Here is a 16,348-nt window from a genome sequence, read left to right as displayed (position 1 = left end):
TGTGGGACTAAACTCTTAGCCTATGGGATCTGACATTATCTCCAGGTAGAGTTAGGGTCAGTGTCAGGATTAGGTTGATTTATAAGACTAGTTGGGGGCTGGGGATGTGGCTCAAGTGGCAGCACGCTAGCCTGGCATGCGCAGGGCGCTGGGTTCAATCCTCAGCACCACATAAAAATTTTCCACTGAAAAATAAATATTTAAAAATTCCCCCCTCCCCCCCCCCTCTCTCTCTCTCTCTCTCTCTCTCTCTCTCTTTCTCTCTCTCTCTCTCTCTCTCTCTCTCTCTCTCTTTCTCTCTCTCTCAAAAAAAAAAGACTAGTTGGCCCTGTAACACCCACCTGGCATTTGCTGTAAGATTGCATGGTGTGTGGGGACAAAGGCCCACACATCAGGTCCCAGAAGTGCTCTGTGTTGAATGTGAGTAGAGAAGAAAAAGTCTGTCTTCTTTCCCACTGTGCTTTACCTCTTCCACCAGCAGCCTCCCCCATGAGTCTTATTCCTCCTTCTGGGAATCAGCCTGGATGGCAAGAATCAAGAGGTTAAAGGCAACAACTCTTGTGTTTGAGAAATCTAAACTCATGGAGAGCTTGAAGTAGTGAGAAAGCCTGTGAGATGCTGGAGCCGACACTCAGAGGCCACATAACAGGAAAGAGTGTTTGCCAGACCTCAAGGGGACTAGATGACCCTGATGTCTGTGACAGTAACTGATACAAGTACTTACAAAACACACTCTTTTACAAACTGTATATATATGTGAACTGTTTTTTTTTCAAGCACTGGGTAGGGATTGAACCCAGGGCACTTCACCACTGAGCTACATACCTAGCCCTTTTTACTTTTTGAGACAGGATCTCCCTAAGTTTCCAAGAGTGTCCTTGAACTTGTGAACCTCCTGGCCTTGGCTTCCCAAGTACATACTACTGTTATCCTCATTATACAGATGGGGAAACTGAGGCTTGGTGTAGTTAAGTGCTTTTCTCCCAGTTTTCCAAGGTCTGTGATTTCCTAGTAAACAGCCAGGATTCAAAACCGCGCAGTCTGGTTCCAGAAGCTAATTCTTTAACCATTATCCTGTATTCTCAACCCTGAAGGCCCTCACGGAAGCAGTGATGGGCCCCAAATGTGTAAAAGTTCCCTCTGTTTTCCCCCATATTCCAAATGTGCACAAAAGCCACAGCCCCAAGACCTTCAGGGTCTATGCTGTGGTGCCAGTAGGCATCCTAATAATGACCAAAGCCAATAGATGACCAAAGGGCATTTCCCATTGTATTGCCTCTCCATGAGACCCAAAGTCCTTTGCAAAAACCCCGGGAAGGGAACCCTCCCCCAGGAATGACAAAAATAGTGCAAAGTGATGTAAACTCAAATGCAATCCAATTGATGAGAAGGGGGAAATATAGATTTTAGGCTGTCGGTTTAAACCCTGGCTCTGCCACCTCTGTAGTTTGAATGTCGTCTCCACAATTCAGATGTTGCAGTATGATAATATGGAAAAGTTGGGCCATAAAGCATTGAGTAGGCCATGAAAATGTCTCCCTCACAAAGATGATTAAGCCCCCTATGAAAGTTCTCCCACACTGCTGAGCTAGCTTGCCCTTCCACCTTCTGCCATATGAAGACACAGCAAGGAAGCCCTCACCAGTACCTTGACCTTGGACTTGCCAGCCTCCAGAACTGTGGGAAAATGAATTCTTCATAAGTTACCCAGTATTGGGCATTCTGTTATAGCAGCACAAGCAGCAACAGCCATTTACTGGCTGTGTTACTTTGCTCCATTTATATCATCATTTGTAAACTGGATGTAATAGTGATCCATCTGCCATAGATTTTGTGTACATTAAATGAGTTAGTCTAAATAAATAAATAAATAAATGGGTCATTCCAGGTAAAGCACTCAGAACAGTCCTGAGCACATCAGCAAGCCTGCTTAAATGTTGTCTGTGATTATTATGACACGCACCCAGGTGCTCAGGACCATTTATCGCAGTTTCCAGCTACACGTATTCCTGTTTGATTATATTAATGCCTGATGTCCCCATTAGGCTGGAAGCCCACAAGACCTAGAACCACCTGTGCATGCAGGTGCTGAATTAGCCTGGCTGACTGTAGGCTTCTCCTGTTCACAGAAATAACCCAGGATAACCTTGCTTTCCTTTAACAATCAAGAAAAATCCAATCTGTCCTGAAATGTGTGTGTGTATACAGGAGAGAGGTGATCTAATCATGGAAATGCGAGTCTGAAGCAGATGCACTTTGAGCTCCAAATTGTTTTAACTTCTGAATTTCCTCCTACTGAGAATAGAGTCAGGGGCCTGACACTGTCCCTAAGAGACACCAAGGAAGCTGGGTGTGTGGCATGCTTCTGATTCGCACAGCCTAGCTAAATCTACACACACATATTTCCTGCCTTTTGTCCCCTGCTCCACCTTTCACTCCCCTGAGTCCCTGAAGATGGAAAATTGGGAAAGAAAATCAACAGTTATCTTCCTCAAACCTGGCTTTGAATAAAACGTACTCTACTCACCAGCCTGTCTCTGGAGTTTGAGTGGAGGGCACACGGGGTAAAGACTCCCCTCCCTGGTTTCAATTCAGTGGGGTCTACAGATTGCAGTACTTTTTTTTCATTGAGCTAAGAATTTAATCATTAAACCAAGAAAGTTTCCACAGTTGAGCTCCCAACGATGAATTAGGGAAATAAATCTAACAGTTTTCAGAACTAGAAGATAAAAAGCAACTGTATCAGCAACTGACAGTCACCCCAAAGAGACCCAAAGCATCATCTTCTGACCAATGATTTTCAGAGTAGCTCTACACCAGTCGAAGGGTTAATTATCTAGTAGAAGTTAACCTTTCTGTCCCTGTGACACCTGAAGCAGCTGGCAGGCTCTTGCAATAATCGTTAGTTTTGGTGGTGACAAGAATGGTGGCACCCTCCTCCATGGCTGGGAGTGGAAAGATGTGATCAGAATCGACCTTGGGTTTGCTCTTGACACAGTCTTGGCAGGTACATTCTTCTACCGTGTACCCCAGGCTTCTTGGAAGGATCGTGTCCTCCCTAGTCCTGCTTTTGTCCAGGTCAGCATTAGCCACATCCAGCAGAACGGAGCCTGATCATAAGAAACAGAAACATTAACCCAACCCCCTGGGGTTGTTTTCATGACAGTCCCAGCAGGGCGGGTCAGCAACTAACAGACCACAGGCCACCATACTGGGATCTAAAATATGGTTTGCTCAGGGACAGTGTCATATGCGTTTGCTTGTAACAATCACATTTAAAAATCAAGATTTCACATGTGAATCTGGACAATTAGGCTAAATTTTAGAGAACAAAATGTGGCAACATAGAAACACCACGGAAACAATGGGCTGGAGTCAAGAGCAGCTGTCACCTTCAGGCCAGCCTTGGGCCCCTTGGGCAAAGCCACCACCTGGCCCAGAGCCTGCCTTTGTTACCCACTTGACCTTTGCAGGCATTGAGGTTTTGACCTTATCTTCCCACATGAAAATGACAGAAGTTCCCATATGTTACGGCACACCAAAATCAGTCTCTGGTGATGTTTTAGAACACAGAAGTAAAGAGGCTTAAGCTTTGGTCAGCAGATAAATTTTTTTAAACGAATCTCATAATTATGATCATATAAGAAGTCCTCTTGTGGCCAATCACACCTGTGAATGTAAGTTTTCTATTTCCCAGGATTCTACAAGGTAATTTATCTTCTAAATGTCACATTTAGAGACACTTGGAAATAAGGCCGACTCTGGAAGAAAAATACTGCATTCCCTCACTTATATGTGAAATCTAAAGAAGTTGGATACATAGAAGCAGAAAGCAGAATAGTGGGTACCATAGGCAGGAGCTGCTGGTCAAGAGATCTGACATTGCAGTTATGTAGGATAAATCCATCTGGAGATCTAAAGTGTAGCTTGATGACTAGTCAACCCTACTGTGTAACGCAGATTAGCTAAGAGAAGATTTCAAGGTAACTCAGGAAATGTTCTTGTGGATTTGCTTGACTAGTCATTTCACTATATATGTGTACATCCAAACATGTTGTAAACCTTAAATATACACAATTTTTATTTTATGTTGAAAAAAAAAACTCATTCTTCACTTCTCCACCAGACCCCAGGAAAAAAGAAAAATCAGTAAATTGCATGAAACCATAATCTACCAATCCTACTCTACTAGAAAGCCAAATGAGATGGTGCTTTACAGATTCTGCATGGAAAATAAATGTGTAAAGAAATAGGGCAGTTGCTGCTATATGTTTGAGAATCAGAACATGGAGAAAGGTGCTGCAGAAATATTTTTATCTTAAGAGGCCCTTAAGCAGAACAGTGCTTCTCTGAGACTGGTTCTCTACAGCCTAATAAATTTTAAACAATTACTCAAATAATCCAGGAGAAACTGGTTATTCATTTCTAGCATTTTTCAGTAGTAAAGTGTTCACCCAAGCAAATAACACATTTGTATTAAAAACAAGACCATGTATCTTGCCAAGTATGCTTTTCCTGATGGTAGCAGGCCTGGCCAGCAGTTTCTGATAGCAGGACATTTAATCAATGTTCTAACTTTAGTCAAAGATGTTTTCCAAGGAAGCCTGAGGACTTCAATAGAGTGACTAATTAGGGAAGAATTTCAAGGAAGGCAGACACTGTCAGGAGATCCGCAAAGAAGGTGTCAGTGCCCAAATGAAGACAGCTTGCATCTAACATTACTGTCCACTAACACACTTGAAATAATTGGAACCGGATGAAATAGTCAATGTTATAAAAGAAAAAGAAATGAAACTTGCAGCAGCCCTTCTTGAAAGCAGACTTCAAAGACTGACCCAAAACCAACCTGTGTTTTTAAATTCATCCTTCAGTGGTTCAGAGCTCATCTTCCTTAGCAAGAACATCAGCATAAAAACTGCCAAAGAAACTGTCAAGCTCAGGCCCAAACAGGTCCAGAGAATGGCATTTGTTCCTTTCACTGAATTGGTCATACCTTGATTAAAAGAATGTCAGAGAGAGAATGAGCTGATATCATAATATCACATAAGTATGAATTATTTGTCATTCAATTTCCCCAATTCATCAGCATTGATTTTTTTTTCCCCTGGGTACCGGGAATTGAACTCAGAGGCACTCGACCACTAAGCCACATCCCCAGCCTTATTTTGTATTTATTTAGGGACAGGGTCTCACTGAGAAGCTTAGCACCTTGCTTTTGCTGAGGCTGGCTTTGAATACGAGATCTTCCTGCCTCAAATCTCCCAAGCCACTGGGATTACAGGCATGTGCCATAGCACCTAGCACCAGCATTGACTTTTAAATTCTAAATACCACTTAATTAAAAGAGTAAATGAAAATCTATGTTGCTGACAGTACTGAATAAAATTGAGTTCAGGTCTGAATAATCACTTTGTCTCCTTTCTCTTTTTGATTCAGAAAAATCTCACCATCTTCCCCATATTGTTTGTTCTCTGAAAAAAATAATCAATATAGAATACTTCAATACATAGCTGCTGAAGCAGTCTTACTTACTTGTATTACAATAACGCTGACATGGTACAGGAGGGGTAGAACATCGAAGGTGACAAGGTTTGCAAACATGCAGCAAACTGTCAAAATATTCATTTTGGAAGCACTGCTGAGCCATCTGGAACCTGATCTCAGAGAGAAACCAGGGAACGACAAAAAGAACAGCATGAAAGGACAAGTGAAATAGACTCAAGAATGTCCCAGCGAATGTAGAGACAGCAGCTAGAATATCGAGGGAAACAAAAACAAAACTCAACATCACTCCATTGGTCCTTCTGGGGGCCGTCAGCACTGTGGCTAAGGATTTGAATACCACCTTTAATTCACATTTCTAAGTTTGAGGCTGGGTGGGGTAAGATGGAATGTAAATATCAGGGCAAACAGTATCTGAAACAGAAACTGCTTATTTTTAGAGGAAGTTTCCCTAGCAGGTGACAGTTGCAAGATGTAGTCAAGCCTGGGGCATCAAGCAGAAAGTTCAATAATCATCTCTGCATCATCTATTTATGAGCTGTACTATGGAATAAGCCCCAGGGAGAAACAAGACTAAATATGTACCCCTTAACAACTTAAAATCTAACAAGGAAGATAGAAATATACTTAGATAACCACAAGGTACAGTAATAACTGACAGAATGTGAGAGACGGAAGGACAAGTCAAAGTCAAACACTACCACCAGGTTCTGGATGTATGAACAATAATTGCACTGTGCTGACACAAATAGGGAAAGCAAGAGAGTTGAAGAGAAGGTAGGCTCAAAGTATTTTATTGTTACCATTACAAATAATCCACTGGGTATGGTGGCTCACACCCATTAACCCAGCTACTTAGGAGGCTCAGGCTAGAGAAACACAAGTTTGAGGCCTGCCTTGACAACTCAGTGAGACCCTGTCTCAAAATTAAAGAGGGGTAGTACTTAGGGATGTAGCTCAGTGGTAGAGTATTTACTTAGCATGTTCAAGACCCTGGGTTCAATCCGCAGCACTGAAAAAATAAAATAAAAATAACAATCCATGTCCCATTGCTGAAATTTTAGAAAATACAAATAAGCAGATAGAAAAAACCATCCATGATCCAAGCATCTAAATATTATCTTTGGCATATCCTAGGGTTGCAGACAGGCTGCTGATGTGTTCTATTTGACCAGTCCCTGATAGATATCCTTCTAGAGGCATTCTGGATAAATGGATGTATGGATGGACGGACGGATGGACAGATAAGCAGACTTACTCTTTGCATTTTCCTTGAAACAAATTAAATCACTTGAGTTTGCTGAATGAGACATCCATGTAGAGGGGTCTTGTGATCCATCAGAAACACGGGACTCAATTAAAATTTGAGGAAACAAACTCCAAATTCAGTATAGTGATCCTGGGATGATTGGAGAGAGGAGAATTCAAAAGAGGCTTCATTGTTAAGTATTTATTAAGTTTTATTTATTAAACTGAAGAGTAAATACATTGATATTTCTTTTTCCTCTTTTGATGTAATTTGTTATCCTTTACAGGTTTTTATGTTTTAAGAATGGTGCATAATACATGTTAAAACTATGGTAATGAAATAAAATGTGGACATTGAAAGCAACACGTTTTTTTTTTTAAAGAGAGAGTGGGAGAGAGAGAGAGAGTGGGGGAGGGAGAAAGAGAGAGAGAGAGAATTTTTTTAATATTTATTTTTTAGTTCTCGGCGGACACAACATCTTTGTTTGTATGTGGTGCTGAGGATCGAACCCGGGCCGCATGCATGCCAGGCGAGCGCGCTACCGCTTGAGCCACATCCCCAGCCCAAAAGCAACACGTTTTTTAATGCAGGATTTGAGCCTAGAAAAAAGTTTGAACTAAGATATTGACCAAAACCCCAAATTCTAATCTCTCTCTGCTTCCTTGATGCCATGTCCTAAGCTGCTTTCCTCTGCCACACTTTTCTGCCATGAAGTTTTGTCTCTGCTCAGGCCCAGAGCAGTAGAATCAGCCATCTATGGACTGAGACCTCTGAAACTGTAAACCCAAAATAATTTTTCCTTCTCTATATTGTTCTTATTGAGTCTTTGATCACAGTGATGAAAAAGCTGACTAAAACACAAATTGGTGCTGAGAAACGGGGAGTCATTGCTGTGACTAACATGACCATGGGGCTTTTGAGAATTTGTGGAGAAATTTTTGAAAAGTTAGAGATGCAAATTGAAAAACTTTCTTTTAATTGTAAGCATTAATGGGTGATTCTGGTGGAAGTTCAAAAGACAGGAATGCAAATAGGACTGTGGACGGTAAAGACTGGGCTCCTGAGATTTCAGAAGAGAAGGAAGACTCTACTGGAAATTGGACTAGAGGCCATTTGTGTTGTTGCTCACTAAGAAGCTGTCTACATTTTGCCTAGGTCCTTAGACTTCCTGTGAGGCTAATTTTAAAGATGTTGGACTAATTAATCTGGTGGAGAAATTTTCAAGGAAGCGCAGCCTTTGTAGGGGTGGCATGGGTATGGCTAGCAACTTTTAGCCAAGTTAACTGTGACAATCAGGAATAGAAAGAAAAACAGAGTCAAATAAGTTTTGCCATTTGACAAAAAAAAAACTGCAAGTAAAACTGGGACTAAGGAAGGAGTGGTATTGAAGACATTATAACCACTAAAGAGAGTTTCCCCAGAAATAATAGGAAAGTTGGCTTGCAGGCAACTCAAGAATTGGTAAGACCATACCCATCTCAGGCTCAAGAATGTAAAAGAAAAAAATCCCTTTTGAGAAGGACTATGAGGGCCCCTGGCTTACATAAGGTTGGCTAGGAAATTTCACCCTGCTCAGCCACCCAGATACTCACAGGCTACTGCAACCAGAGTTCCTAGGGGCTTGGCTACTGTTCAAGATGGTGGCATAGACATGGGGCGCTGATTCTTCAGGAATGCAAAATTCTGGAGTTAGAGTGTTATGGAGGCTTCCAATGAGATTTCAAAGGGGGGCCTAGGAGGCCAGGTAAAGTACAGCAGTGTCAGAGTCCCTGCAGACTGCCCCTGAGAGAGAAATACATGAAGAAGTTAGAAGGAAGCCAAAGCTGCAGTGGAGATCCCTGAGATTGAGAGATCCTGTGGAATGTCTGCAGAGGAAAGCTGCAGGAATCGAGCATAAATAATCCAAGAGAGAGAGACCATATGGGCTGCAACCAGCTAGATCATAAGCACAGAGCTACACAAACCTTTGGAGAGACCATCAGGAGGCCATGTGCCCCAAATGCTGGACATGGAGCTACAAGACTTGTTTGCTCAGCTGGTTTTCAGTCTTGCTTTGGTCACATTCCTTCTTTCTATGTCCCAAATTTTCCCTTTTGGAATGGAAATATGCCTATGTCTATTGAGTATATGTAACTTGCTTTTGGTTTTTACAGGGACCCACATTGAGTCTCAGAGGAGACTTTGAATTTGAACTTAACCCTAGAAGTGTTAAGATATGGGGACTTTTGGAAATGGACTGAAAGTATTTTACATTATGAAATAGACATGAACTTTTGGGAGCTATGGGCAGAATGTTATGGTTTAGATGGAAGGTGCCCCTCAAGAGCTCATGTGAGAGATTGCAAGAAAGTTTACAGGTGAAATGATATTGTTAAGAGCCTAAACCTAATCAGTATATTAATCCACTTGAATGGATTAACTGGATGACAGCTGTAGGCAAGCAGGGTATGGTTGGAGGAGGTGGGTCGTGTCTTGGGATTTATATTTTGTACTTGTTGAGAAGAGTCTCTCTCCCTATGTTTTTTGTTTTTGGTTTTATTTTTAAGTTGATTTTTTGTTTGTTTGTTTGTTGTTTTTAACGTGGCCGGGGATTGAAGCCAATGCCTCATGCAAGCTAGGCAAGAGCTCTATCACTGAGCCACAATCCTGGCCCCTCTCCCTCTGCCTTGTAATGGCTATGTTCTGACCTGCTTTACTCCGCCATGATGTTCTCCCTCACCTCAAGCCCTGAGGGATGGGGCCGAATGTGCATGGACTGAGACACCTCTGAAACCATGAGCTCCAAAATAAACTTTTCCTCCTCTAAAATTGTTCTTGTTGGACATTTTTCTTTGTTTTACCAGGGATTGAACCTAGTGTACTTAACCTCTGAGCTACATCCCCTGCCCTTCTTTTTTTTTTTTTTTTTTTTAGACACAGTCTCACCAAGTTTCTTAAAGCCTCAATAAATTGCTGAGGCTGGCTTTGAATTTATAATCCTCCTGCCTCATTCTCCCGAGCTGCTGGGATTATAGGCGTGCACCACTGTACCCAGCTTTATCAGATCTTTTAGTGTCTGGCAGGAGACAACAAAACTAGGGTGGAAAAAGACTTCTTTCCTTTGAAAAAATCTTTGGTACTGTTCAAATAATTATTTTTTAATAATAATTATTATTTTAAAATAAGAGGTTTTTTAAATGGTAGGGGGCTTAGAGGAGGAAGAAAAGCTGGGTGAGAGGCAGGTTTCCCTTGATATACTCCCTCGGCCTTAAGAGCAGCAGATACCTGCAGAAGCCATTCTTAATCACCTGTAGGCAACTTGGAGAAGCCTAGGATGGCTCCATCCTCAAAGAGAGGGTGGCAGGCCCCTCATAGCAAGTCACCCAGCCCAGCCTTCAGGGGAATCCCAGGGACCAGAGTCTTGGGGCCACATCTGGCCTCATCTCTGCTCCCCACAGCATATTGTCTTTCCTGGTGAGTAATTTAAAGTGCAGGCCTCAGAGCAGTTGGTCCAGAGGAAATTTCAAAGTCTGCTGGGGCTCTTCAGGGATACTCTGCTTACTCCCTTTGGTTTGTGTCCTACAAGGGCTCCTGTGGGAAGCTCCATCCCCATTGTGGTGATGTGAAGAAGGGGTGGGATGGTGAAGAAGTGGGGCCTCCTGGGAAGTCCTTGAGTCAAGGAGGCCTGGAAGGGATTGGGTAAGTTCTGCCTTCAGACCCTGAGCAGATGCCAGCCCCATGCTCTTAGACCTCCAGAACTGTGAGCTACACGGATGTGTTGTCTTTATGAATTATACATCCTTGGGTGTTTTGTTACAGCAATAAACTAGACGAATGCACTCAGGTTTGTTGGTTAGCTCCATCATTGATTCTGTGGGGAAACCCTGCAATCCTTCCAACAAGGAGACGCACCCCCAAAAGTGGGGACCCCACCCCTAGAGGAGGCCAAGCTGAACCAGGTGGCATGACAACAGTCTCACTTTGCCATGATACACGGCAGGACTGGATTCTCCAGAACTGACTGCAGCTCTCCAGAGGTGAAAGGCCATTGGGCAAGTTTGGATGCATCTACTCAAACCACCCGTGAACTCACCATTCCAAATAACTTAATTGGCTGCATAATTGGGCACCAGCGCACCAACATCAATGAGATCCACCAGATGTCCGGGGCCCAGATCAAAATTGCCAATCCAGTAGAAGGCTCTTCTGGAAGCCAGGTTATAGTCACTGGCTCTGCTGCCAGAAATAATCTGGCCCAGTATCTAATCAATGCCAGGCTTTCCTCTGAGAAGGGCATGGGGTGCAGCTAGAAGAGTGTAGGACTTATAACCCCTCTCTGCTGTTTTCCCCTGATCCAATTGTGTAATTTCTGGTCAGTGATTCCAGGTTTTAAATAATTTGTAAGTGTTCAGTTTCTACACTTTATCATCTGCTAAGAATTTAAAAATCACATTCTCTGTTCAGCTGTAAATGCTGGAATCTATATTTAGTTTTATAAGCTTTTCCCTGTTTTTACTTTTGTAAAGTTTTTTGGCTCATGGATTTTATTTCTGTTTGTCAATAAGAAATCTAAGAGTGAAATGTTAATAAATTTCAGTTTAGTTCTGTAATGTCAAGAATTTAAGATTAAAAAGGATTGGTTAAAAAAAAAAAAAAGGCAAGGGGCTGAGGTTGTGGCTCAGTGATAGAGCGCTCGCCTCGCACGTGCAAGACCCTGGATTCAATCCTCAGCACCACATAAAAATAAATAAGTGAAATAAAGGTATTGTGTCTAACTAAAAACAAAAGTATTTTTTAAAAAGGCAAAAGCTGTAGAAACCAGAAGTTTACAGCTCAGCTCGCCTTGAAGAAGATGATATTATGGTAAATTTCTCAACTATTATGGTAAATGCTCAACTTCCTGCATGTAAAATGGCTGAAGATTTGGGCAGAGGAAGTGACAAAATACGAATAGGAATTAAGGATAACAAAGTGAATTTCATCATCAAGCAGAAATTACCAGACTTTTGCTAGAGGGAATCAGCAGTACACCTGTCCATCCCCTCCACTGTCTGACTCTGTAGAGGCCCAGATGACCTACTATGCTCAGTGTTACCAGTAGATGTTAGACCTCCAGCAACGACTGGGAACTTTTCCATCCAGTTATCTTGCTAACAACAATCAGACTTCTGGGGCACCTATGCCATCTTCTTTAGCAAATGCAGTTGATTCTTCTGCTATGGCTTCAACAACTGGCCTAGTAATCACCTCTCTCTCCAACCTCAATGACCTTAAGGAGAGAAGTGGCAGCAGGAAGCCCAGAGTCCTCTATGATTATGATGAATTATCAATTCTGGCAGATGAAATGATCACTGTGTTCAGTGTCGTTGGAGGCTCACACCCAGAGGGGGGACCCCATCTCTAGAGACGGAGGGTCACCCCCATCCCCTGGCTGAGGCACACCCCTGAGAGGGAGCACCCCATCCCTAGAAGAAGAGAATTCCATCCATAGAGAAGGGGCATCCCTCAAGAGGGGGACTCCATCCCTAGAGGAGGGGGACACCATCTCTACAGGATGGAAACCTGGGGCACCCCCTGAGAGCAGGACCCCATCCCTAGAAGAGAGGGACCCTATCTGTAGAAGAGGGGCACCCCTCAAAAACAGGACTCCATCCCTAGGGGATGGAAACCTGGGGAACACCTCGAGATGGGGACCCCATCCCTAAGGGAGGGGCACCCCAACTTCTAAAGGAGGGGCACTCTCTGAGAGGGTACCCCATCCCTAGAGGTTTAGGGGCACCCTCATCCCTAGAGGAGGGGCAACTCCTGAGAGGGGAACCCCATCCCTAGAGGGTGGGGACCTGGGGCACCCCTCGAGAAGGGGACCCCATCCTTAAAGGAGGGGCACCCCAACTTCTGGCAAGGTCAACCCCCAAGAGAAGGACCCCATTTCTAGAGGAGGAGGGGCGCCTGTCCCCATTCTTGCCCTTTCTAGCATAAGTTAGACTTAGTGTGGGTTGCTAGTCCAAAAGTAAAAATGAAGTCCGTAGCCATATCAACAATGTTAACTGATGTCTCCATGAAGCCTGAGATGTCAACTGCGGGCAGGCCTGGGTAAGCCAGGCCTCCTATTGGTCCTCAAGATGGAGTAATTCTGATCATCCTCCAGGACAGGCAAAAGTATAGAGAAGCAAAGAGTTGGAGATGGCACACCAAGGACCCTTTCCTTAAGAAATGATGTAAAAACTGGAGTAAAAAATAGGAATTTACTGGCTTTATAACCTTTCAGTCCAATAGTAGAATCAGATTTAGGGGACCCAGTTAATCCATCTGGTTTCTCTCATTTGGCTCAGCAATGTCATCTCAGGGTCTTGGCTCCATTTTCATGAGCACAAGAAAGCTGCAGTACCCCCAGACCTCACATACTACTTCTTTCATCTAAACTCTCTCAGCATTAATCTCATCTGTCCCCATGGTTTTAAACATGTAACTCCAAAGCCTATGTATCCAACCCCAACCTGAGTCATGAAATCCAGACCCATGTACCAGCTGTCTGCTTGAAATCTCCATATCAAAATCTATCCAGTGTCTCAAAGTTTACTATGTTAAAGGACAGTTGGATTCTCCAAAAGGAGGATGAATTTATCAAACCTATGTGAATACCAAATTCCTTTTCCCCACGGGGCCCCTATGAACATTTAGGAACCTAAGTTTTGTGGAACACGACTTGGGAAAAATTAATTATCTCCATGATTCTCTCTAGTTCTCAAAGATTGTGATTTGGGGACTAAGCCCAATAATAATAAAACAGAAACAGCAAGATATTCATGTGAAGATTTTTTATTCTCAAGTATCATGAGAGAGGGCATTGATATCACCACGTCACCATAAGTGTGCTATGCCTGACCTTGCCTAACATGAAAAGAACAGAGAACCCAGACTCAGAAAAACAGTACAGAACTTCACCCCTCACTCACAGCTCCAACGAAGCAAAGCAGCCAGGCCTGAAACTTCTGAAGCCATTAGCTGTCCCACCTAAATAACAATCAGAGGAGACTCTGCAAAGAATAGTGATGTTGGGTTGGCACTCACCAAACATTGCAATGAGAACACGCAAAACAGGATAAGCTATGGGCGTATTCAAAGCAGCTGAGGCTAGAGGTATTTGGAAACACTGATAATCCTGGACCATGAAGATCTCCAATGAGAGATGTTGTCAGGCCAGAGTTGAACAGACATTTGCTAGGCAGATATCTTCCCAGAGGTACTGTCTCTATAAATGGCAGCCAGGTTTCTGGAAGCATCTTTTGTGAATCAGGCACACATGTCTGAGACCCCCCACACACACACACCTTTCATAAGCCCTTGGCTTTATTTATTGTTACTATTTGGGTTAGTGCTTGATAAAAGTGACTCCTTTTGGATTCTGATGACCTGCACAGTAGCTTGTTCTAGAAGGAAAATTTCATCCAATTAAAAGATTCTTTTTCCAAAATTACCAATCTACAGGCAAGTTTTCAGACGAGAACACCTCTACCTTTAACCTCAATCTAAAAGTTCACAATTTCTTCTAAAGACCTTAGTAGAATTTTCACTTGGAATGGGACAGCCAGCCTGAAATCCATCAGGGTTCTCTAGAGGAGCAACAGAATGAATATAGGGTGCTCCTGGACTTATAATGGGGTTTTGTCCTGTTAAACCCACCGAGAGTTGGAGATCTCATAATACACAAAGCCACCACACATCACAGTTGGGTGACAGCCCCACTGCAGTGGTAGCTGTTTTCCCTCCTGATTGAGTGACTAACTGGGGCTGCATGAGAGAGAGACCAAAATTCAAAGTATGGTATCACTTTCCACCGTTATAAGATTGAATAATCCTAAGTCCAACCATCATAAGTGGGGTTCTGTCTTTATCGTATGTAGAGAACGAGATTAGAAGCAATTGAAGCCAGTGATTATAAAGGCTGAGAAGTTTCAAGATTTGTAGCCAGCAAGCTGGAGTCCCCAGAGAGTCAATAGGTAAGTGCTAGCCCCAGAGCCCTGACTTGAGACCCAAGAAGAGCTGATGTTTCAGATTGAGGCTGAAAGACCAAAGTTTCAGCTCAGGCAGGTGGGAGGAGCCCTTTATTGCCTTCAATTGATTGGCCAAGGTCTATCACATTAGGCAGAACTGTCTGCTCTCTTCCGACTCCTAAAGCAAATGTTAATCTCATCCAAAAATGTCCTCAAAGACACACACAGAACAAGTTTGACCTAGTATCTGAGTCACCCCATGGCTCAGTCAAGTAGATACATAAATTAAAGCACCACAAAGCCCTTGACCACACATCCACCCTTGCATTCCCTTGATGTCTTTGAATAAATAACCTCTATGCTGTATCAACTTGGTTCCTCTGGAAACTGTGTGTCCCAGAATCTCCATCCCTGTATGGTTTCAGGGTGGGCTGAAAGGATATTGTTCAAAGTTACTGACTTAAACGGTAATCACTTCTTTAAAAACTCCTTCTCAGCAGCATCTAGACTGGATCTCTCAGGTCATAACAGCTGTCCCAAGTAACATGCTTTTCCTCTCCCCCTGAGCCCAAGGCAGGACTGTGTTTCCCATGAAGTTACAGGTAGATGTGCACTTGCTTTTGATCAAGGAAATTCAAACAGAAGAGACGCATGTCACCTGAAGGCGGAAGCTTGTAGAGCCACGGTCTCTTTGCCTTGGTCTCGGTGACTGAATGCTCCACGTGGGGACATCTCTGTGGGCCTGGAATCCAATGGGAGGGTGATGTGGATATGGCCTCAGCTGATGCCTTTATGGGCTGAATGTCCGTGCTCCCCAAAAGTCATATGTGGAAGCCCTAAATATCACCAGGCAAAACTTTCCAGTGTATTGCAATCCAAAACAAAAGAGGCCTCCAAAGAACCCAAAACAAGAACACAAAAGAACAGCAAACACCAAAACAGAAGCCTTAGCACTTTGGTGTACCCATTAACTGCAGATGGGTTACTTTCTTCTTCACTTTGAAACAGAGCCTGAAGGAAGTGAGCCTCATGCTTAGAGGAGCAGATCAGGGCTGGAATCTAAGCAGGCAGGCAGCTAGGCATCCCCACCTGCAAGGGGAGAGCAGTGTGCAGAGTTGTTCCTCCTCCTCTCCCTCCTCCCACCATCTCCGCACATCTCCAGAAGCCTCGTTTGCTTGAGGACATGAAAAGGCTAATTTGATTTTGGGCCAATTCTCCAGGCTCTGCTGGCTTCCCTGAAGATTCCCTTTGAAAACCAGCTCCTCTGAACTCTTCCTCTTGGCCCCATTACAAGAGCCACATTCTGTCAGCTCTTTTAGAATTTTTCAAAGTGACTTCACTTTGATTTCCAGGGTGTCCCAGTTGTTCACAATTGTAAGGTGCACTGTGTCAGGGGAATCTGATTTCTTTTCTTTTCCTTCTTTCTGTCCTTTCTTTCTGTTCTTTCTTTCTTTTTCTTTCTTAATCACTGACTTCTCCCTGTGACCCTCCTTGTCTCCACTTTAAACAACAACAATGACAAGGCACAGAGATAGCCAAGCAGCATCTGCATCATTAGATGATTTAAGAGATGGAGAAAAATCCTCTGACCAATAAATATTGAGTGTGTGCCTGCCATAACCCA

The 16,348-nt window shown here is 43.3% G+C and overlaps 1 protein-coding gene across 1 annotated transcript; it reads right to left on the bottom strand.

Annotated features, from left to right (window-relative positions):
* Window positions 1–496: 496 nt before the first annotated feature.
* On the bottom strand, window positions 497–5,647 carry Tnfrsf17 (TNF receptor superfamily member 17). Its single transcript, XM_076840903.1, has 5 exons — window positions 5,533–5,647; window positions 4,847–4,993; window positions 2,871–3,110; window positions 1,643–1,677; window positions 497–520 (listed from the first exon to the last, which is right to left on the bottom strand). Exons 1-5 carry the CDS (start codon window positions 5,645–5,647, stop codon window positions 497–499), a joined length of 561 nt encoding a protein of 186 aa, XP_076697018.1.
* Between the last annotated feature and the right edge of the window lie 10,701 nt (window positions 5,648–16,348).

This window comes from Callospermophilus lateralis, chromosome 19 (assembly GCF_048772815.1).
Source record: "Callospermophilus lateralis isolate mCalLat2 chromosome 19, mCalLat2.hap1, whole genome shotgun sequence".
NCBI classification, from domain to species: domain Eukaryota; kingdom Metazoa; phylum Chordata; class Mammalia; order Rodentia; family Sciuridae; genus Callospermophilus; species Callospermophilus lateralis.
Note: the sequence above shows the minus strand (reverse complement) of the source record. Positions and strands in the feature narration are given on the sequence as shown.